This window comes from Balaenoptera ricei, chromosome 1, assembly GCF_028023285.1.
Source record: "Balaenoptera ricei isolate mBalRic1 chromosome 1, mBalRic1.hap2, whole genome shotgun sequence".
Taxonomy (NCBI): domain Eukaryota; kingdom Metazoa; phylum Chordata; class Mammalia; order Artiodactyla; family Balaenopteridae; genus Balaenoptera; species Balaenoptera ricei.
Window position 1 is genome coordinate 131,568,983 of NC_082639.1, and position 25,243 is coordinate 131,594,225.

Below are 25,243 nucleotides of genomic sequence, written 5' to 3' on the forward strand. Positions count from 1 at the left end.
ACAGAACATCCCTTGATGGTGTCAGCACTCTTAATTGCATTTCATTGATAAGAGAAGGGAGGCATGGAAAGTGACTTATTCCAGGGGCACATCAAGTATGAATCATCAGCAAGGTGAAAGGAGGCTGTTGGAGCTCCAACTTCCGTTTTTTGATTAATTCTCTGAACCACACAGGCATTAATTTGCAATTAAGTCTCCTGTGCAGTTTGGTTAGAAAGATTTTAATCATTTAGTAAACGGCTCTGTAAACTGCAGGCAGTAATAATCTATTTCAAATTGTATGAGCAAAATCACAGGCATACCTTCAGTAACATTTTTTAATGGGCATAAAATTCATGGTTAATAATTTTTCAATTTCACTGAGCAACAACAGTCTGAATTCAAGCCTCACCTATAGGTCCTAAGTTATCAGAAGGTAAAGGGAATATTTATAAAATAGGTTAAAGTATAAAGTAAATATTTAATCCTTTGTGTAATAAAAATAAAATTTGTTACATTTTTATGTTTCAGAAGTATGCATGTCTACATTTCATACTACGGTGCAGTTTGGATAAGATTTTAGCAGATTAACATCTTGGATTATAACAGAAAATCTTAATGGAGCTAGCAAAGTCACTCTTTATAGCAACTAAAACAAAAACTCACAGAAATAAATTTAATAGGCTATATGTCTAAGATATAAAAAAAGAGGCATAAAAGAAGAGGCATACCATATATGCAGTTGGAGAACTATTATTATAGTTATGTCACACCCACATTAATTTATAAACACACTGTAATGTCAAGGTTCCATTGGCATCTTGTGGGGTGGGTTAAAGCAGGGGTCCCCAACCCCTGGCCCACAGACCGGTACCTGTCCGAGGCCTGTTAGGAACTGGGCCGCACAGCAGGAGGTGAGCGGTGGGCAAGCCTGCAAAGCTTCATCTGCCGCCCCCCATCACTACTCATAGCTCGCATTACCGCCTGAACCATCGCCCCCCATCACTCGCCCTACAGCCTGAACCATCCTCCCCCTCCCCCCACAGTCCGTGGGAAAATTGTCTTCCACTAAACCAGTCCCTGGTGCCAAAAAGGTTGGGGACTGCTACGTTAAAGAACTTTGTAAACTCATGTAAAGTTCATTTGGAGGAATAAATTTAAGAGAATGACCAAGAAAACTTTTTAAAAGTATAAACCACAATAATAAAGATAGTATTTTGCTGGCACAGACCAATAGAATAAAATTGAAAGTTCGAAACAGGCACAGGTGTATATAAGTATTCAATAAATGAGAAATAACAATGAAAAAATAAAAGGATTTAATAAGCAATGTTGTGACTAGATCCATACCTCACACCATTCAGCAAATTAATTCCAGGCTAGTTGAATATTTCAGTGCAAGAAAATGAAAACGAAATATTGGGAAAGGCTTTAAAGATACAAAAAAAAAAAGACTGATAGATTTGATATAAAACATATTACTCACTAAAATAAATATGTATTAAGGATATCAATCATTTTTCTGTCATTCATGCTTTAATCACTTAAATTTATCATTTGTCTTTTAATTTCATTTAGCTCCTCCTGACACAAAACTATAAGAAGTTAAACTATAAGAAGTTAAAAATACCAATCTTTTCTTTAAGGTCTCCTTCCCTTGGCTGTGAAATGACTTTCTTAATCCCAAACCACACCAATTTTTCACTTATATCTTCTTATAATTCTTTTCATTGTTTCTTATGTTAATTACACAGATGAGAAGTCAAAATACGGCCTCGTCCTCTATTAACTGTTTGGTTCGAGGATGTTACTTAACCTCTCTGAGTCTCAATTTCATTTTTCTGATAAAACAGACATGATAATGCCAACCTATTAGAGTTGCTGTGGAGATTAAAATAATAATTTATATAAAGCATTTATCATATTTATTACAGAACCTGGTATATAAAAAGTCAAAATAGTCTTTGTTTTTCTAAGTTAAAATGGTAGCTATTACTTTTAATGCTATCACATTGCACAATTTCATTGATAAATCCTCATGACTAGAAACCTAAGGTAATGGTGTTTTTACCTGATTTTTAAATAAATTTCACATTATTTAATCAATGCTATAGCTTTTTACTTTTTAAGTCTTTAAACCATACTATATGCCAATCAGAAAAATACCTTAGTTCTTTGAAGACTACCCCATTACTACAGCATCTTACAATTTGGTCTTTTAAAGTTGCAGTCTGAAGTTATCAGATGGCCAAAGAACACTGTAATCCAAGAGTATTAAAAGGTTCCGTACACACTAGACCTGCTGAGATTATTTATGAGTTTGAAATATAAATAGGATGCTTACTCTTCTTTATCTTACCTCTAATGGGCCATCCTCTGGCAGATCAGTACAGTGGACAGCATTCTGGATCTTAGTTTTACCAAAGATTGCTCGGAGGGTTCCAGGGCGTAAATGCCGGGCAATTTCCTATTAAATAAATACACAATCACATATAGATTAAAGTCAGCCATGTAGTGTCAATTTAAAAAAAAAAAATCACCAGCTGTACGAAATACTTTCATTAATTATTCATTACATGTACATGTATACATTGTTGGTGATGATTTTTCCTGGAAACAGGATGAATGCATGAAAACTGAGCAATGAAAATTCTCAGTTCACTCAGAAAGCTTTTTCTCTGGCCCAATGTAAAGTCCACTCTAATCTATGTTGAGGGCAATAATAATTACATCTCTTTTTATCAACAGATTATGGGAATCACATAACTATGAACCCAGTTCATTACTGTGAAAAACTTGTATTTTATAAAGACAATAGAGATCTTAACAATTTAATTTAAAATGAACTAGTTTGATGGCACTGATTGCAAAAGACTTTTTAAAATGTTACAGTTGTATCAGTTTAGTGCTATCTCACATTTAGGGGGAAAAAATGGTTACAAATGACTCATAAAATTTTGGGTAAAAGAAACAAGAGGTTAAAAAAATTGAAGATGTGGGAGTATCAATGACCTACTTAATAGTCTTTGTTTTTCTAAGTTAAAAATTTTCTAAAATCCTATTTTAATTTTGAAATATATTATACATACAAAAAAGGCATTTACTACACATGAATATTTAAAAATAATAATGAAACAAATACCTGTGTACCCACTATTAAGCTGAATTAAAATAATATTACAATAACTTTCAAGGCCCCAGTGTGCCCCATCTTCATTCCATCCCAACCCTATCTCCACCCAGAGGTTACCATTAATATCAATTTTACTTAAAGATTCCCTTGTTTTACTTAGTTTTCAAGGCATTGTTTTTCATATTTGTCCATGTAAATATGTGTAACTCTAATTCATTTGTTTTTATTACCATATATATTCCAATGTATGATAGAGCATACTTTATCCATTTTCCTGATGATTGACATTCAACTAATTTCTTCTCTCTCTCTCCCTACCTCTCTGTCCTCCCACCTCTCTCTCTCTCTAGCTCACACACACTCACACTCACGCTCATGCTCACACACACACATGATCACAAACAATTCTGCTACAAGCATTCTTGTACATGGTGCACATGTGCAAGAGTTTTTCTGGAATCTTGGGGGCACATACATATTCAGTTTTGCTAAGTACTGTCAGACTATTTTCTTAAATGGCTGTAACAATTTGCCTTCAACCATCAATGCACAAGAATTCCCACTATCCATATCAAAGCCAGCATTTGATAGTGGTTGACTTCTTACTTTTGCCATTAGGCAAGTGTGAAATGGTATCTCATTGTGTTAGTATGAATTTCCTTGATAACTAAAGAAATTGAGTGTCTTTTCATGTATATCCTTTTCTGTAAAATGCCTATTCTTGACTTTTTTCCATTTTTCTATTGGGTTATTCTTTTTCTTTTTGTTATTCTTAATACATTCTGAATTCTAATTTTTTGTCAGTTATATATGATGCAAATATCTTTTCCCAATATGTAGCTTGTCTTTGAGTTTTCTTTATGTTTTCTGATGACCAGAAATACTAAAATTTAATGAAATTAAATTTATCAATTTTTTCATTTACGATTTGTGCTTTTTGTTTCTTAAGGAATTATTCCCTACTCCAAGTGCATAATGATACTCATCTCTATTGTCTTCTAAAATCTTTAAAGTTTTGCCTTTCACATTAAGTTCTTGATCCACCTAGAACGGACTTTGGCTATCATGTGAGGAAGATGTCCATTTTCATTTTTCCCATATGGATATTTAATTGCCCTAGCACCATTTATTGAGTTATTTCTCTCTTTCCCCCGCAATCTCCAATGATAGCTCTGTTATATAAAAGGTTTCCCTGGATGTATGGGTCTGTTTCTTGGTTTGCTATTTGATTCCATTGGACTTTTTGTCTATTTTTACATCTATACTGTCTTAATTATTATAACTTTATAATAAGTCTTCATCTGGTAAGGCAAGTCCCCCAGGTTTTGGTTTTGAATGCATTAAGTTTGGGTTGCCTATTAGACATCCAAGTGAAGGTGTCAAATACATGATTGGCTGAGTCTAGAGTTCAGAGGAGTGTTCCACACTGCAAATAACAATTTGGGGGTCAATAGCATATATATGGTATGTAAAGTTACAGGTTAGACGAGATCATGAAGGCAGTGAGTATAAACAAAGGAGAGGAAGCACAGGGACACCATGTCATTAAAAAGTCAAGGAGATGAGGAGAGATGAACAAAGAAGAAGACTGAGAAGGAACGGCCAGCTTGGTGAGAAGGAACAGCCAGCTTGGTAAGAAGAAACGCAGCATCATCCTTTCCTAGAAGACAGTGAAGAAAAATGTCAAGGACAGAGAGTTATCAACAGTGTCAAATGTTGCTGTTAAGTCATATAAGTTTAGGACTTCCTTGGTGGCACAGTGGTTAAGAATCTGCCTTCCAATGCAGGGGACACAGGTTCAATCCCTGGTCTAGGGAGATCCCACATACCACAGAGCAACTAAGCCCGTGTGCTACAACTACTGAGCCTGTACTCTAGAGCCTGCGAACCACAACTACTGAGCCTGCGTGCCTACAGCCCGTGCTCCACAACAAGAGAAACCACAGCAATGAGAAGCCCACACACCTCAACGAAGAAGAACAGCCCCCACTCGCTGCAACTAGAGAAAGCCCGCACGCAGCAAGACCCAATGTAGCCAAAAAGAAAATAAATTTAAAAAAAAAAAAAGTCATATAGGGTTAAAGACTGAGAACTGACCACTAGACCACGTAGACCACGTGGAGTCACTGATATCCTTGACGAGAGCAGTTTCAGAGGAGTGGAGAAAAGCTAAAGACTTATTATTGTTGGTTTCAAGAGAGAATGAGAGAGGAAGAACGGGCAAAAGTGAATACAGGCAACTATGTTGAGGAATTTTACTGCAAAGGGGAGGAGAAAAATGGAGCAGTAACTGGAGAGAGAAGTAGAATCAAGAGAGGGTTTTTCATTAAATGCTGGAGAGGGTGTGGAGAAAGGGAACCCTCCTACACTGTTGGCGGGAATGTAAGCTGATACAGCCACTATAGAGAACAGTATGGAAGTTCCTTAAAAAACTAAAAATAGAACTACCATATGACCCAGCAATTCCACTACTGGGCATATACCCTGAGAAAACCATAATTCAAAAAGACACATGCACCCCAATGTTCACTGCAGCTGTATTTACAATAGCCAGGACATGGAAGCAACCTAAGTGTCCATCAACAGATGAATGGATAAAGAAGATGTGGCACATATATACAATGGAATATTACTCAGCCATAAAATGGAACGAAACTGAGTTATTTGTAATGAGGTGGATGGACCTAGAGTCTGTCATACAGAGTGAAGTAAGTCACAAAGAGAAAAACAAATACCATATGCTAATGCACATATATGGAATATAAAAAAATGGTACTGATGAACCTAGTGGCAGGGCAGGAATAAAGATGCAGATGTAGAGCACGGACTTGAGGACACAGGGGAGGACAGGGAAACTGGGGCAAAGTAAGAGAGTAGCACTGACATATATACATTACCAAATGGAAAACAGATGGCTAGTGGGAAGCAGCTGCATAGCACAGGGAGATCAGCTCGATGCTTTGTGACCACCTAGAGGGGTGGGATAGGGAGGATGGGAGGGAGGCTCAAGAGGGAGGGGATATGGGGATATATGTATACTTATAGCTGATTCACTTTGTTGTACAACAGAAACTAACAACATTGTAAAGCAATTATCCTCCAATAAAGATATTAAAGAAAAAAGAGGGTTTTTTTTTTTGTTTTTTGAGGGGGAAGGGATGCTGTTTTAAAGTGGGAGAAATAATAATACCTTTCCAGGCTGATAGGAATCATCCAACAAAGGGAAAAACTGATGAAACAGAAAGGAGAAGAGAGAATTGCTGGAGTGATGGAAGCAAGTGACTAAGTAGAGGAGTTGGCCTTATATCTAAGAGTGTGGAACATTCACCCTGAGCATCAAGACAGTAAATGGGCCCAGTTATAGCTATGTGGGTTTATGTAGTGGCTGGAACTTATGGAAGTTTTCTCTATTTTTAATTTTTATTGAGATATGACTTACATAGGATAGCATGCATAGGTTTTAAGTGCACTGCCCCATGAATTTTGTCAAATGTAGATACTCAGCAACCACCATCTTAAACAAGATATAGAACATCTCTAAAGTTCCCTCTAGACTTTATTTTTTTGACTCATTCTGTTTTCCAGTGAAAAAGTCAGCAAGATTGTCACCAGCTGAGAGGAAGGATGGGGAAGAGGTTTTGGGGATCTCAGGAGAGAAAAGGAGGTACGAGACATTTTAAGAGAGCAGAAGAGTGAACGGACTAGAAAAATGAATGTGACTCCTCAGCAGCACTAAGGGCCCTCTTGAGGTTAGTGATCACGAACGTAAAGGGAGATCGTTCAGGACAGCTGAGTGTTCTCCAGTCATGGGTGCAGGCAAAGGTTAGGCAGAAAGCTGGATTTAATGAGGGTTGGGGTTTTACCAAGAGAAAACAACAAAATGAGAGAGGGGTAAGGGGGTTGAAAGTGTATGTAAGGAAACTATGATAATGATAGACAAAAAAAAAATTTTAACTGAGGACGAAAGTAAGTGAGGCCCTGGTGGGGGAGGGGGGGTTAGAGACAATGAAAAGGTAGATCAATGGATTAGAGCTCCTAGTGGGATGGGATGATTGTGGAAATCGGTGTGTTAGAAGAAATGAGCTGGAAAGTTAAGACATAGGATACTTGAAATTGGAATTACTGGAGGTGCACAGAGAGGGGGTTATAGATATTTATAATGACCAGTTCTAAGATATAACCATGGCTGAGGTCAGGTGGAGGGCAAGAAGGTTAGAAGAAAGGAGGACAACAGATGGAAAGGTAAGGTATGGAATGGATTACCCGTATGAATATGGAAATCACCAAAAATTACGACAGGTGTAGCGTGTGGTGCGAGGACGCTGAGCAGCATTCACACCTGTGGTTCCATCGCTTAAGCAATTTTAAAGGCACGGGTTTATTTATTTACTTAAGTCTTACTTCCAAGGTTCCTATCAAATGTCAGTTATAAGTGTATCAAGTTTAAGAAAAACATTTTGATAAACTAGGAAATAAGGATGACTTTATATTTTATTTCATATTCATTACTTTCATTCTGTTCTCCATAATTTTCCTGGGAATGAAGTACCCAATACTAAACACCTACTCGACTTACGTGGTGGTAAGCTGCCATTCTGTGAAAACAGATGTACTTTGTAAAATTATGAAAGGTGACTGAAAGGTGAGTACTTATTTTCCTTTCCTTTTTGTTTCAGATTAGGGGGAAAACTTTAAAGTGACTCACTTTGATTAAACTGCTTCATAAGAACTTATTCTCTACCCACTTTTATTTGGAACTCACTATGTTCATTAAAATATTTTCTTGTAGGTGTCTGCTACATGCACAGCACTTGAACTCAAAAGATGTTCGTGTGTGTGTAGGTGGTGGGTGGGTGTTGTACTGTGGTCAGAGAAGGCAGTCTCTTTGTTCTTCTTTTGAAGGAATTTGTTGAGATTTTCTTTGCATCCTAATACATAGTCAATTATAGTGAATGTCTCATGGGTAGTGGAAAAGAATATTGCCACAGGTTGCATTTCTCCGGGAAACCAACTCTGAGGTGGAGATTTGCATGCAGGAAGTTCGTTGGGGAGTGGCTTCAGGGAAGCTTATTGTGGGGAAGTGAGGAAAACAGGATTAGGCAGAGAGAGAGGTTGAAGTTCAATGCAGTTACAGCAGTTGCCCCAGATCATCCTACAAGAAGCTCTGGAGCTTCAGAGTTGTCCTCAGTTGAAGCAAAGGGGTCAGACCTTTATCTCTCTAAACTGACAAGTCACTGGACATATGCCATTCCAGGGAAGGAGGCATGTCCTTGGGCAGGTGACTTTCTTTGGCAGAGAGACATTTCTGGAGAGGGACTTACTGTATTACAGTCAGCAGCCAACACTTCCAGAGCTGGGAAATGGGCACTGCAGTCCTGAAGGGCAGAGGGGCATCTGAGTGGCCCTCCACAGCATCTACTAATTACATACATACAGACATACACACACAGACGTGCACACATGCACATGCATATGTGATACGTGCAGTATATACAGCATACATGACAAATAAGGCATTGCAGACTATTGCAATCTGATTACCATTCTTTTTAGGTAACTAATTTTTTCTGGAAGGTTTTGTATTATCTATCTAGGCATTGGTCATTTACTGGTCATTCTGCTCTGTACTCAATAGTCCAGTCCTATTTGAAGATACACACCTTCAGTTTGTTATTTCTTTTATTGTTTTCTCTCCTCCATTTTATTTCTTCTTTCCTTTAGCTGTTTCTATGTAAAAGATATTGAAACTTCTGGTTCTATCTTCCCTCTCTCTTTTCTTTTATACTTTCCATCTAATTGTCTTTTTGTGTTATATTCTGGGAGAATTCCTCCATTTGATCTGTCACCTCACTGTTTTTAAACTCGGTCCACTGCACAATTCTACTCATTTGCTGAGTATTTTTAATATTTCAAAAATTATATTTTAAGTTTTTCATATCTATAATTATTTTTATGGATCCAATATTCTCTTTCTGGGGATACTGACTATATTATTTTAAAGACTTTTGTTAGCTCTATTAATTTGCTTTCCTTAGGTACTGATTCTGTTTGTTGTGTTTGGTGTCTTCTTTATGGTATGGGTTAACTTCAAATGGTTGCTAATTCCTGGCACTTTATCTTTGTTTGGAATTTTCTGTTTACCTGTCATAGAGGTCAGGGACATACTGACAGGCAGGGTATGCTGGTTGTTTTTCTTAAGGAAGTGGGGCTTCCCATGTTTTCCTGGGTGTCACTAGCTACCTACCCACCACACTGCCTCTAGCGAAAGCCCCACGTCCACGGCCTTGGGCTGCAGTTAACAGCGTCAGCTGTTCTCTACTCGGCATAAGCAAGCAAAGGGGAAAGGGCTGATTTATTCTGCTGCTCTGTATGCAGCCTCCTCACTCATCACCCTGCTGACGGCTCCAGGTCCCTCCTCGGCATTGCATCCACCATGGCTGATGTGCGGCCAGACCCCCTGCCCCTTCTGAGCAATCCTCTCCTGCATGCTTCAGAATATGCTTCTCCTTAACAGTCCAATCCTACCTGCTTTTTGCCTTTCAAAGTTAACGGTCTGCTAATGGTAGGCACTCTTTCTTGTTTTCCAGAGTGGCTGGAGATTTACTCTTTAAAATAAAACAAGATAAAATAAAATATATCTCCCATAATTTCTAAGGATTGGAAAGGCAGGGAATGACGGGCACATATGGTTATCTGCCACACTGATGAAAACTCATCTTACTGACATTTCCATTTCCCCAAACTCAGTAAGTTACCTTCAATTCATATTAGCTGCTATCATTTTGTGTCTAAAAATTGAATTCCTTCCAGAGTAATCCTTCATTTCCCACTGCTCCTATAGGAATTTATGCTCCTATTGTAGACCCCTGACTTGCAATTCATATAGTTTTTCTGTGTGCCTATTTCAGTAAGTTTCCATTAGACTCTCAACCCTTTAACACAATATAAAACTTCCTTAATATTCTATGCCTTATTATGAAAACACAATAAATGTTTGCTAAATTTTTTTTGACTGACATAAAATGACAAACTTCTATTTAAGGAGCCAGGATGGAGTAGAATGAAGAATAAGGGCTGTGAAGGAAGGCTCTCTGGATTTGAATTTGGCCTCTGTCACTTACTAGTTGTGTGGCCATGCCACATTGCTTAACCTTTCTGCCTGTTGTAAGGTTTTCATTTGCAAAACAGGGATAAAAATAGGACTTAACTACACTTAACTATGATGTTGTTGTGAGAATTAGAGTAATTAAAAGTATTTAGAGCAGTGTCTGTCATATGGTAAACAATCAATAGATAATGGCTATTAGTTTTATTAATGTGGCCTTAGAATTAAAAGGAAATTAAGATGAGAGTTCTTAAAGAGATAAAGAACGGTATATTCTGATATATGTCGAAGATGATCCAACCAAATAATCATGTATCTTTTAATAAATATATAACATTTTTCAAGAATATTAATGATAGTTTTAGAATAAAGGTAAAAGTTTAATCAAGCAATAAGACATTTAGATTTGATAATAATAATCTATAAACAGACCTCAGAAAATATGAAGTAGTTTTACATGTATAATGTATTTTGTTTAGGTAAATGATAATGATAAAGAATAGAACAACAAGTATTTTCTTACATCTGTTGTTAAAATTTAGGCTTTCATTTTGGATCATTTTCTTTAAAAAGGTAATACATTTATTTTGGTTTTGACCATTGTAAAATATCAAATATGCCTATATAGGTAAAAAATACTGAAATGTTTAAAGTGAAAGCCTAGAAAAATCCTCCATGGATCATCTCTCCCCTTCCTTTCCTGGCAGATTTCCCCTAATTATTCCCAATAGATCCATGCTCCTCTTGCTCCTTGTATTGTACAGTGAAAATCATCCTACTATGCACGGTCCCACTCCCATAATGAAGCAGAGAGGAGTACTGGGTAAATAAAAGCAACAAAAGTACCAAAAATGCAATTTAAATTTAATATGATAAATAATTTTTAAGTTACCACAATATTAATAAGAGAGGGGTTATGCTGAGAAAATAAGACTCTTTAAAGAGCAATATTTATTTGTACTTAAAAGGTCAGAAGCCTTTCAAACTCTACCAAATTCCTGGCATACCCATCCCCCACTACAACCTTGCCTTCTCAGTTCTGTCAAGTCAAATGCTTGGTTATTGAACAGCTCATTTTAAGTACTAAAAATTCTGCCCAGGTAATCCTGTAGGGGGAGGAAGAAATCTGGCTTAGAGAATGACCTCTAGATCTAAGACATGGAGGAAAAAAATGCACTAAGTAGTATGGTAATTAGCAGGATACTGAAAACAAAGAAGAGAAAGTTTATATAGCTGTTCTATTACCATGTGCATTATAAAGAATATTATTGTTTATTGAATAATAGGTCTATAAGACTGATAAAATATGTCTGGACAAAGAAAACAAACTGCTTCCCTGGAAAGCTATTCTGTTTCAGCTGTCCACGATACAGGAGAGATATGCAAGAATGAAAATGACCTTCCATTTAAGAAATGAATTAAATTTGGAAGAGATTTGTAAAATTTACTGATTATGGAAATTTGAAGAAAGACAACTTTGTGATCAACCTTAGAATATATTTATATAATGAGTGACATGTGGTGCAGAATCACACCTGGTCATTAGCCTAATTTTGGGAAAATTCTAAGTAAAAGGAAAAAAAGTCTTGCCTAATCTTGTTAGCAGTGATATAGATAAGTGTATAAATCTTAACAGAGGAACTAGCATGGCTCCACTCTTAGCAATCCTAAAAGAGCTGTGAAACAAAACAAAAAATCATGTTACAATCATTGCCTTCATTTTATAGGCAACAAGGGTAACAGAATTTAAGATCAAAGGCCAATGAAGCAACCACTATAATTAAAACAGTAAACATCCATGTTTCTAGCCATTACCCCTCGGCAGAGTCCTATAATATTAAAAAATACGTGCTAAATCCTCTTCTTGACTCCTCTGGTACTCCAAAAATATTTTACCAAAGCTTATCCTCCAACCATTTTTCCCAGTTACATGCAACTTTGTATTAACTAATGCAGTTACAGTTTTATATTCCTGGGAGAAGAGCAATATCAAACTAATTCACAACTAAAAGAAGATAATGAAACACTGGAAGGAACTGGAAGTAGGAAAGGAAACAAGAGAAGAGATCCAATGGCTACTTTCTGTAAGTCTAAGGATCCTTCTAGAACCTACACATAGGATTCAGAAAGAGGAACTACAAAATTGAACTCAACTACTTATGTATTAGTCTCATTGAATGAGCTAATGGAGAATTCACAGTAAATACTCTTATCTTGTTAACTCTGGAGACCACATGAATTATTTATATAAGAGGAATCATTAAAATCTGGCTTGTGAACTCTGACAAGCTTCACATCTCACCTTTAATTAAGTAGAAATTAGCTGTAATGTAAATTTATAGAACCTGAAGAGGGTCATAATTAAATGTAATTTCAGGTGAAACATTTAGACAATTCAATCCTATCTTTTCCACTAGGTTTCAGCAGACCACATGTCCTAGTAATCACTGCCTCTTATTGAGCTGTTTGCTACTGCAGTCAATAATAGGCACTGGCTGAAATAAACTCTCATTTGACAGAGGTATTATTTTTAAATGTAAAATGATGATCCCCTGGTTCTCCTCTTTTTAAATTGTTGGGCAAATCTTTTTGCTTGCTTTTTATGTGAATTACTTCGTATTTTGGCAAAAACCACAAGGACTTGCTTATGTAAGTAAGTCTGAGAACATAAATATTAGTATAGAGGAAAATGAAATTCCTTTTTGGTAAACATTTTCCTAGTTCTTTTCTGTTTTTCCCAAACACTGCATTATAGGAGATTTAACCTTTGAAGTACAGGCATTACCGGGAGATACTGTGGGTTTGATTCCAGACCACCACAATAGAATGAGTATCACAATAAAGCGAGTCACATGAATTTTTTGATTTCCCAGTGGACATAAAAGTTATGTTTACAATATAGTGTAGTCTATTAAGTGTGCAAAAGCATTATGTCTAAAAAAATGAACATACCTTAATTAAAAAATAATCTATTGCCAAAAATGCTAGCCACCATCTGAGCCTTCAGCAAGCTGTAATAGTAACATCAAAGATCACTGGTTACAGATCACTATAACAAATGTAACAGTAATGAAACATATGAAATATTGCAAGAATTGCCAAAATGTAACAGAGAGACAAGAAGTGAGCAAATGCTATTGGAAAAATGGTGCTGATAGACTTGCTTGTGGCAGAGTTGCCACAAACCTTTGGTTTGTTAAAACAAACAAACAAAAAAACCCTCCACAAGGTTAGCGAAGTGCAATAAAGTGAAGCACGATAAAACAAGGTATGCCTGTACAGACACATAACTACTGAGAAACTTGAGAGGCGTTCTCAGTCTCCCCCCTACAAAAAAAGTGTCCTGCACAGTCTACCACACCCTGATAAAATAACTGCCGCTCAATCTTCCCCTACTCTCCTAAAGAAACGTACAGCTCAATACTCAGAATCCCCCCTAAAGGAATAAAATAATGAAATAGCTGGGACCCATTCCTGGCATCTCTAACACCCAATTCCTTGCCATATCCCGTCATTACAAATGCTGAAATATGGCCCATATCAGTCTACTTTCTATCTTCACTCTGACACCACATTCTCGTACCGAGACTATTGGTTCCTTCCTGGTTTATCTAGTCTCCTAGATTCCACTGCTTTTGATAAATATATTCTCCACAAAATAGTCAGGGTGACCTTTATAAAACATAAGTTGAGTTATACCATTTTCCTACCTCACACCCTCTGATGCTTTCCTTCTTAAGAGAAAATCCAAAAATTTTAACCTAAGCTATACAGTCCTGCATGACCTGATCTCTGCTTACCTCTCCACCCTCACCTGAAATGGTCTAGTCACATCAACCTCTTCCAATTTTTCAAAGCCACCAAGCTCTTTCCTACTTCAAGCATGAAAACACATACTATTCCCTTTCAATATTCTGGCTCGGAAATTCTTCTCCCTCTTCTCAAGAAGTTTATGTTCTCTACAAATGGTTCAGAATAAGCAACGTACATCAGCTGTGGCAGATTCTGCAGAGTGGCTCTCTCAACCCTTCATTCTGTCTGCCTTCTAGTTGGAAGTTAGAAATCTAAAAACTACATTCTCCAGACACCCTTTTGGCTAGCGTTCTTGATGCAAAGTATGTCCCACCAGTGAGATCTGGGAGGCAGAACTGAGCAGAGGCCATCTTTCTGCTGATGGTGCCACAGGCAGACAAGGTAGGAGACGGGTGTCTGGAGGCAGCTGTGGTAGCCAGACTCAGTGCCTGAGTCACCAGATCCTTGGGAATGAGATTCAGTGATGGTGGCAGCAGTGGAGGCAGTAGCAGCAGCAACTTCTGGCTTCTAGAGGCAGAAATGCCCTTAAGATCAATAACTCCAATGGCAGCTCCTGACTCAGGCCTTGCAGCCCTCCTAATGAGTTTGGAAACTTCTTCCCTTTATTAAATCCCTTTTTAAAAAATCCCTAGGCTGGTTTGTTTCCTGCTCTGAACTTTCAGTGATACTTTGAGGTTCCATCTCTCTTCCTCATCTCTACACAAAAGGACAATCCCTGCTGCTACTTAGTAAGTACCTTCTTGCCATCTGGCTTTCACCACCACTCTCTTGAAACTGCTCTCTCAAAAGTCACCTATAATAATCTGTCTTCTTGCTGAAATCTCATATATTGCAGCAAAGTTATAAAAGTACCATCAGAAGTAGCATCTTAGTAGGGGTATACTTCAATTTATAAAATAGGACAGAGAGTTTATAAAATTTAAGATTATTGATCCCAGAAGCAACATAAATCTCAACAGTTAGTGGAAATATCTTGGTGTCTTAAAGGCTTAGGTTCAGCCTAATAGACTGAATTAAGTGAGATAATGCCCATAAAATGTCTAATGCTGTCTGGCCAACTTGGAGGCACACAGCAGTAGATAAACTCATCTTCATATTGTTAAAAATAAACTTAAAACTATAGCTAACCAGGAGGCACTCACATAGTCTTTTCATTTTAAAAAGCAGGTAGTATTTCCTATGAATCTCACAATTCCCTATTGTGTTGACAATGCAGATGGTTTTCACCTTTTGTAGATACGGACAACCGGGTTCTATGGACAGTCTTAGATCTCCTATCCAGCACTAAAGAAAGGGTGTAGTCAAAGATCCAACCACTTTGGGCAAACTCTCTTCAAAAGGTTAATTTCCTAAACTGCCCCAGGTCCGCTATAATTCCCTTTAGAGTCGCTATGAGCAGCTAAGATTCCAGACTGAGGTTAGGAGCACTTCCGAAACCATCTAACTGCCTCCTGTAATGACCAAGAGCAGCTCAGTCCAACAGAAATATAACAGGAGCCACATTAAAAAGTAAAAACAAACAAGTGAAATTAATTTTAATAATATAATTTATTTAACCCTATATATCCAAAATATTATCATTCCAATGAGTAATTAATATAAAAATTATTAATGAGCTGTTTTACATTATTTCATACTAAATCTTCAAAGTCCTGGGTGTATATCACATGTACAACACATCTCAATTTGAACCAGTCATGTTTCAAGTGCTTGAGAGCTGTTAAGTGCCTAGTGGCCATCATGTTGGATAATGGAGACCTAGAGACTGGTAGCTCTCTTTTTTGACCCAGGGTAACTTCTCAGCAACATTCTACTTAAAAGCTGAGCCAAGACTGCTAATATCTGTAGTATTAACCTTTCTGACCTAAAGGAGACCTTAGTCTACACAGTACAATAACCTTTAGGGCAATCTAGCCATGCTACTCACACTGCCATACTAGGCTATAATCTAATCTTATCTATCTATCTATCTACCTATCAATTAATCATGTCTGTTGCCCACTTTTCCTCCACAGCTAACATTACAAATGTACACCATTATCCTCAAGCCTGTATCCTTAGCTACATCTTTTCTCTCAGCAGACAACTTTGTTTCCTGCTTCACAGAGAAAATTATCAAGAATCATCTCCTTAAAATTCCTATACCCACAGTTTTTTATATATATATATATATATATATATATATATATATATATACACACACACATATATATATATATATTTTTATCATCTCCTTCTCTCCTATTCAGTGTCAAAAGAAGAAGTATTTATTTTCCTTTTAATAATTAACCCTCCTTGGCCACTCTAAGTCAGGAAGTTTGCTCCATTACAATTTCAACGTTTTTCTTTCCAATAGCTTCTTTCCTGCCTCCTATATAAATGCTCAAGTCTCTCCCATCACACACACACACACACACACACACATACACACACAGCTTTAATTACTGCCCCATCTCTTCCCTTCCCTTTTTAGAAGTCTTAATAATCTCTACTCCCATTTACTCTTTAAACTTGTGCCCCACAACTCTACCTAAACTGTTTTGGCAAAGGACACCAATAATCTAATTGGTCATAGAATCTCTGCATTCGCGACTTCTCTCCAGCTTTTAGCACTGTGGACCATTCCCTTATTCCTGAAGCTCTCCCTTTACTCAGCCCACATGACACCACAGCCCAGGTTCTCCTCCTGACTGTTCCTCCTCAGCCTCCTTTATTTACACATTCCTCCCGCCAAGAGTTCTCTCTTTGCTCTCTTCTTATCTTTTGGCTCTCCCTGGGCAATCTATTCACTACTAATCATGTCTTTTCAGAGGACTCTTTAATCCCTAAATTCAGCCCAGTCCTCTTTCCTAAACTCCAAACTGGAATATACAACTGTCTAACCAACATCACCTGGTTATCCCACAGGACTCTTATACTCAATTTGTCCAAAACTAATCTCATTATCTCCCCCCCCCCAACAAATCCTCCTCCTCCTATATTCCCTCTCTTCATGAATAGCACCACCACTCAACCAAGTTATCTAGGCCAAAAGTGTGGGAATCATCCTAAGACTCCTCTCTCTCTCCCCCTTGGGCCCCATAGCCAATCCATGTCAATCACATGGATTTATTTCTTTAACAAAGCATCCTTTCCTTAACTTCTCCTAGTCTACCCCAACTGCCACAGTTCACCCTCTCATCTTGTGATGAGACCACCATAGTGGTCTCCTAACAAGTTAGCTTGCCTCTACCATCAAAAATTCCACTTATTTGTTCACATATCTGTTTTACTATTGTAACCTGTAAACTCCTTAAGGACAAGGACTATGACCTTTTCATATCCAACACACAGAGAATGCTCATAAAAGAATCACTGAGTAGGGACCTCCCTGGTGGTCCAGTGGTTAAGACTCCACACTCCCAACGCAGGGGGCCCGTGTTCAATCCCTGGTCAGGGAACTAGATCCCGCATGCCGCAACTAAGACCCCACATGCCTCGACTAAAAGATCCTGCATGCCGCAACTAAGACCCAACGCAGCCAAATAAATAAGTAAATATTAAAAAAAAAAGAATCACTGAGTAATAGTAGTAATGATTTAGTGCAAGAGAGAATAAATGAATGAAATCACTAATATGCTCAAATTTATACACTTCATTAACCTGGTTAATGATAGGCAGTGAAATTAGGCCTCTTGGTTACCAATAGTCCAGCTCCCTTTGGCTAAATTACACTCTTCAGAAGTGCCTATTTTAAGGAACCCTGAAGCAGATCCTTTTGAAATGCAAGTAATCACCACTTATCTATTTTGTGAACTGATAGCTTTGTATATCAGATTTTTTCAAACTAGGGCACACCTATCTGAGAATGGAATCAAAAACCTTAAGCACTGATCCCAAAGCTCTGATAGTGACTTGGTCTGTGACCTTGATTGAGGATAATATTACTGTTTTATCACAGATATGAAACACCATGTGATGAATATAAAATGAGATGGGAGCAATCCACCAGCGTGGCATTAGATTTATAAGTGCAAGCTTATAAGTGACTTTTCCAGTGGGGATATAAAGACATGCCTAATTCCCTGAAGAACTATTGAATCTTATGGTGAATATACATAGCATAGAAAAGACCAACTCACTGTAAACATTAGAGTTCACATTATAGTAAATGATCTTTCATCTTATTTGTTTAACTTCTCTATATACTCCTCCATTGTTCTATAATGAAATAACTCACATTCTTAAATATGATCTTGAGGCAAGATCCTCATTTAAAAATGAAACAATAAACTCTGTTTACCATAGTTGCAATATCAACATTTACTTGCTTATATATTTTAAAACCACTCATTTGTGTACAGAATATACTGAATTATTCTATTAATGAGAATATTTCAAAATCAGACTATCCCTTTACCTAGATAATTTAGATTCAAGTTGTTGCCCTCAGAAGTATCTTGTTTTCCTTCCCCAAGTCTTTATTGTACAAAGACGTTTTTTCCCCATCTTTAGTCTTTAACTATAATAGCTTTTTTAGAAAGAAAATTTTTTCTTCAGGAGTTATATTTTAAAATGGAGTTGGGAAGTGATGCTAAAACTGGATCTTTGCAAGCTCGTGCAAATGACTCCAACACACCACTAGAAAAGCCCTGATAGCGTGACAGATTCTTCCCTGACTCAAACACCTTTGATAGCTCCCCACTCCATACAAAATAAGTTCAAAGTTATAAGGCGTGGTAATTCAAGGTGCTTCAACTTTGCCCTGAGGTCCTCTTTTAGTCTCATCACTTCATACACATCTGTATAATGTATGCTTTAGAAAATATTTAGAAGTGAAAAAGGCTAATGAAAGAGAAGCAAATATTTGTGCATGGACCCAGGATATAAAAGAGGACATACATATTTGCCATAATAGTAAAGAGTTGGTTTGAATCTTCTCTAGGAATGTCATTTTTTTAAAGTAATCAAAAACCATATTCCATGATTTATGAAATAAAAGTATTTCTAAAACTATGCAAAAAATACACCAACAAACTGAATTTCTAAAGGTGTGAAGATGAAGCCTGGGCAATATAGATAGGAGACCAACCAGAATTTACACTGGAGAATCTCAATAAAATTAGAATATTTCTACTGCATGAGGGAAGAGTTGTGACCATGTCTCCAGCTATTGCTTTTAGAAGATACTTTACCGGGTGCAAAGTGAAACCTGGGACTTGTACAAATAACAAAATATCACTACAAACAGGACCCCAGGCTCTAGACATCATTTTGCAGCTCTTTTTGGAGGAGCTTCATGAGAACCCACAGAACGGGGATCTGAATACTTTATTGCTCTGTGGGTTTGGATATGTGCAATATATTTCTTACTTATTTCAGAGGTTTTATTGATTCCACACCCTACGTGGTGAGTGAATTCATTCAAAGACCTAAAGGTACATTTTGTAACAAGTTCATCTTGAAGAGTACACTAGAATAAAACAAGATTCAAGGACAAATGTTCTATGGGTACTTAGAGTTTTTGTTCTGTTTTGTTTGAATGTGTGTGTTCTATCTCAGGCAAGGATAAGTATTTGATCACACGTGTTTTTAAAAAAAACATTCCAGACTAAAACTATACAGTCATGCTTCATGCTACAGAGCTTTGGTGACTTGATTCTTCCAATAGTTTCTATGCAACAAATGATGGGAAATAAATCCAGGCCCTGCCCGTGGGTACTTCCTGGGCCTGTCTCATTATGGGCTTACCTCCATTCAAGTGAACGTCCAGGTTATTCTCCTTAATCTCCACAAGAAGTGCACCTGGCTTGGCTAAGAGGTGAAGCACACCCCTTTGTACTTGCCCGGGGACACAGAATAACCACATTCCAGTTATTTTCCAGGGAGTTTAACCTTGAACTTGGTGCCACTCAGTATTACCAAAATACTTACTTAAAGAAGAAAATGTATAGAGATTGCTTCAAGGAAATACAAACAACATATCCTTCCTTTTAGAACTCTACCCCTATACTGCACCACATCTTACAGTATAGGAATAGAAATCACGCTGATTTCTCATACAATTGTTGCCCACTGGGTGATACCATCAGCTTCTTATAAGGAACAGACTATGAAACTTGCTGCCATTGAAGACAGTGAGTACTAGATCACATAGTGCCTTCTTCTGGGATCCATGAAGGAATTTCCTCCTAGGTATCAGGAAAAGTTAGGATTTTTTTTTTTAAGAAACTAATTTATCTCATGGACACTGCCAGTCATATAATTTGATTGCCTGGATGTCTAAAAACTAAGAGCCACATTGTGGCGCCCTGTTACAAAAGTACAGGATTTCGTGGCATGCATTTTATCATGTGTAGTCTCATTTCCTCACTCATTTTAATTTACCTTATCATCTTGCATAAACGCTCCTAAACTACCTTAAATCATAACTGGAAAAAAGGAAATTTAAAATAAATAAATAAATAAATGTATTAATGGCAATGTTGTATGCTTTTTAAAAGATAGTGTTAACTTATAATAAAATATCTGTTTATATATAATTGCAACTATTATATTGATACATAACTGCAGGCATTTTTGTTGCAGGCACTCAAACAATGAATGTTTAAAAATCACAAAACTTCCATTCATGTGCTAAATATCTCACTTTTTGAAAGATTTATTTACTTTTATAAAACTAAACTCATAAAATACTTGTATGACCATTTGCTTTATTTATTCAACAAGCTGTATCAAAAGGAGTCCTATACTTAAATCAATGCTGTGGTACATCAGCTCATGTAACTCAACCATTTTCAAAATATAATCATTTATATATTTGATTCTGCTTTTAAAAACATGATAAAAAGCTGGTTTTGAAAGGCAACAAATAGTATATACAGTGTGTTTACCAAATAGAATTCTCTGCATAAGGGAGAAAAAATTTCAAAGACAAATTATTGCTTTGGCACACAGCCATTCATTCTTAGTTAAAATTCATGTGTAAGTTGTTTTGCGTATTGTTTGTACAACCCAAAGTCTCCAATGTGACAAGACCATAACAGAACTAAGCAGTGTATGCTGGTAAGTCAAACTGATGAATGCTGCTCACTGTAATGCCTACTGTTTACTATCTCCTCAGGTTAATTAGTGTTCTAAATATTACATAACTCTCGTGTATATTGACACACTTCAGGAACCAACATAAGCCCTGCTATTCAGAGAAAATACTTTACAAAGGAAACCATGTAATCATTTAAGTCAAAGCCTATTAAGCTACTACTGTGGTTTTAGAAAGGACAAAAGTTGTAAACGAATAAATACCTTTTATCTTCTGACCCAGTAATTTCACCTGTAGGAATTTATTCTTAGGTAATAATAAAAACCTGTGCAAACATTTATTTATAAATCTGATCTCTGCAATGCCCTTGACATAAGAATAAATCAACAGTAGGGGAATGGTTAACTAATCCATATGCTGGAATATTATGCAATTCTTAATAACCAGGTTATGGAAGTATATTTAATGACATTAGGAAAGATCACAACATAATTTTTAATTAAATGAGGAAGCTACATAATTGTAAATATTGTATGATCGTAATTTTTTATAATATGCATAAAAATGGTTTGAGGCCAAAATGTGTTTATTTCTGGAAAGTAGAGAAACAACAGTAGTTTAAAATTTTTTTTATAGTTTGCTCCTGGTTCTTTTACATAATTTTCCTTATTTTTGTGGTTTTTTTTTGGGGGGGGGGTGGGGGTAATAAACATGAACTACTTCAGTAATTCAGAAAAAAACGATAAAAATTACATTAAAAAATGATTCATTTCACTAGTTGCAGAACAGAGATGTCTTCAATTTTAGTGTGCCTGATTTCACTTGTGAGGAATTATATTGAGGTAGATTTGGGGCCTGGGGAGAGAGGCAATATAAAAAAGTATAGGCCAGGAAGACTCACACCAAATAACATCTGGCACTTACATTTCACAGGAAGGAAGCAAGTGACTATTTCTACCAAAATAACCAGAAAAGTGAGTCCTATCTGGATACTTTAATATTGGCAATCAAAGTTTGAAGTGCACATAATCTCCCAGATTAGTGTGTTCTCTATTTGGGGAAACAAGGGAAATCAACAATGGACTCTGTGGTAATGAACATGAGTTTCTTGGTTGCCATTATAGCCTGGGGACTCAGTCATTGCTTGTTGATAATTCTTAATGGTCCACTTTTGAATTCCATCAAAAAGAAAAGGAAGGAAAAATTTTATAAAGTTTAGAGTAAGTATATGCATAATTCTTGACCCTGAAATGTGATACCCATAGGATTTGAGTCTACCAGGAAAACTGCATCTGCTCCTCAAAGCTAGATATCTCAAGTAAGAGCAAAAGTTAGAAAAAGACTGGATAACTCAGATGACTGAAAATGTGTTATAAAGGCCTTTGCTTTTAAGCTTAAATTAAGTGAAGCCAGAAGTAGAAGGTATTCACATACAATCTCAACCAGTCTGGTATCTGTTACAATGAGTAAGCTAAAGTCCATTCCCATTGATCAGGTAGAGAAATCAGAAAAAAAAAAAAAAAAAAGACATCTCACACCTTCAATTATTCACAGAAACTGACTTAAATCTATGTTCACATCTTAGTACTGTTTTAATATTGCAGACAAATGAAGCATTTAACAAAATTTAAATCTTTTGTCCTTTTATGAAACAAATAACATCACTGACAGGCATTTGTTGAAAGTCTGTTAAAGACTTGGCACTTGAAGTGTCATCTGTAGACCAACTGTACCACATCACTTGAGAATGTCATAAATAGAGAATTTCAGGCCCCACCCTACACTGACTGAATCACAACCTACAGTTCAACAAGATCCCAAGGGGTTTCCTATGTTCATGAAAGTTTGAGAAATACTGTGTTAGAGTATTTTGGGGGGTACTGGAGATGACGAAAAGGTGTAGCACAGGTCCTCTAATTAGTATCTAGACCAGGAGGTGAGGAACATTCATAAAAGAAAATTATACAAGGAGCATATGCCAACTGCCAGATAACAAGTGTAGACAATGAGTGATATAGGAGTTCAAAGGAAGGCAAAAGTCACTCAAGGTTGGGGCAGTTTGTGGTGTCTTAAAGGAAAAAGAATACTTGGAAAAGAAGGAAAAAGTGAATATGGTATACTCAACCCAACTTTGGGTAAATCTACTCTCTAGCAGTTTTGTAACTATGACATAACTAGAGCTCTGAGGACTGAGTAGGGTCAGGAGAGAAACAGTTAGCAGGCACTTGGTCTTGTCCAAAATATCGATAAGACATTTACTTCAGAAGACATTTGGTCCACATCAAAAAGGTCCTTGAAATTTGGTTCTATCCAGAATGTCCATGAACATACCTGGTTCATGCCAAATGGTTCTGGACAGGACAAATAGCAAGGACCTTTTGGCATGGATCAAATTCCTTATGGACATTTTAGACAGGACCATATGGTTCTGCAAATATCAGGGACCTTTTTGTATGGACCAAATGTCTAATGGATGTTTGAGAGAGGACCAAATGTCCTGCAAAGAGAGAAACTATTAAGTCTGAGTAACTTACAGCAAAATATGCTTGAAAATAGCATACCAATCAGGTAGCAAAGCTTCAGAAGATAATGGAGTGAGGAATCTTGAGAGATCACATTGGTTTATTCTGAAATGTACAACCTTCTGTGAGTGAGAACAAGCTTTTTTTAAAAACCATATATATTTTACTTTTTACATTAAATGTCTTAAATTTGAGTTTTACTTAAAATGTAGGGAAACCTCTTTTTGAAGCACTACTGAAAGGGTTCTACTGCAAAGTACAGAATCCTTTTATGATACACATAGTCAATTCCTAAATTATATGTACTTTGAGTTAATATTTTCGTTTATTTTAATTGCTTTCAGAAAGATCATGCTTGTACTTACTACAGAGGAGCAATGATTACTGTTTTGCTATCTAGTGTCACCAATCAAAAATCAATATACAAAGGAGAAAGGGTGGCACTTATTTGCATGGGTTTTTTAAGGGCCCCTAAACTCCCTCTCTTTGGCCTTGCAAGTGGTAGGACTGTCTCACTGAGATATAAATAAAATGCTTTACTAACAACATCCTGAGAACACCATGGCTCAGTACTATTCATGCCAACTGTAACTGATCCTGGGCTCAAACTTGGCGCTCGTGTCAGTGGCTTTTACCTATTGAGAAATTGGTAAGGTGGCAGGCTCTTACATGTCTAAAAATGGTAATTCCCCAGGGACTCAAGAAGGTTTAAAAATATCTTCCTTCCATCTCAACACAAAGACTACTGTCTTTAAGTAGTACCACTAGCGGCTGACATTTGAAACTGACAAGTAGCACATGTGCATTAGGGAGATAAGGCCTGGCACATGTTGCTGTAGCCTCTTGGGATTTTAGAATGCTAGCAGCTCCAGCTGGTGGCTGTGCCCCATTCCCCAGTGTGCACTGCTGCTTTGGGGAAACTAGCCCCTCCTTCTAACTGTGATGGGGACATGCCTGATTGTAATACAGCTATTTCTGAAGACATTCAAAACAAGCGATCTCCTCTATGAATAAGAAAATGGAAAGAAAAAAAGAGGTAAAATGTTAAGCTAAGAGACTTAATGGAAAAAGTATTGTCTGGTAGAAAACAGTTAAAGCAGCCAAAGGGAGATAAAAGAATCCCTAGGGAGGAATATTTTTTGAAATAAAAAGGACAATAAATGAGAGGAAAACGAGACTAAAAGGGAAAATTCCTTGCACGAATCATTCAGAAAAACATACTGGAAAAAAGTGCTGATATGTGAAGAGGGAAATGAAAACAAGTCAAATGCCAAAATTACACGAAGGAAAGAAAGAAAGAAGGAGAAAGGTCCATTATGGAAGAAAAAAGATAGTTACCAAAATTTTCCAATCCCTGTGGGGACCAAGGTGGCACTTATGGAATAAAAGACAAGAAGCTGGGGGGGAAGTAGAGAAGAGGACACAGTACTTCTTCATGATAGAAGATACTAGAGCCAGAGGAGCAAGCAAAGCCAAAAACCTTTCAGGGAAATCAAAATTCAAAATACTAGGAGAGTCAGAAAAAGTGCCAAACCCAAAAGGATACATAGGCAAGGGTCTTCAAAAAAGTTAAAATTTTATGGGTGACAGTTTCATGATGTGTTATCGAAATGAACTGGAATGTCATAAAGCTAATGTCATATAGCAATGAGTGGACATAGCAGCCACAA

At 36.9% G+C, this 25,243-nt stretch overlaps 1 protein-coding gene across 2 annotated transcripts in view; it reads right to left on the bottom strand.

Moving 5' to 3' along the window:
- NME7 (NME/NM23 family member 7) overlaps window positions 1–25,243 on the bottom strand; it is a 244,646-nt gene that overhangs the window by 49,878 nt on the left and 169,525 nt on the right. For both annotated transcript variants that reach the window (XM_059935841.1, XM_059935832.1), the window contains one exon: window positions 2,339–2,446. In XM_059935841.1, coding sequence (XP_059791824.1) covers window positions 2,339–2,446 — 108 coding nt within the window. The remainder of the gene's footprint in view (window positions 1–2,338; window positions 2,447–25,243) is intronic.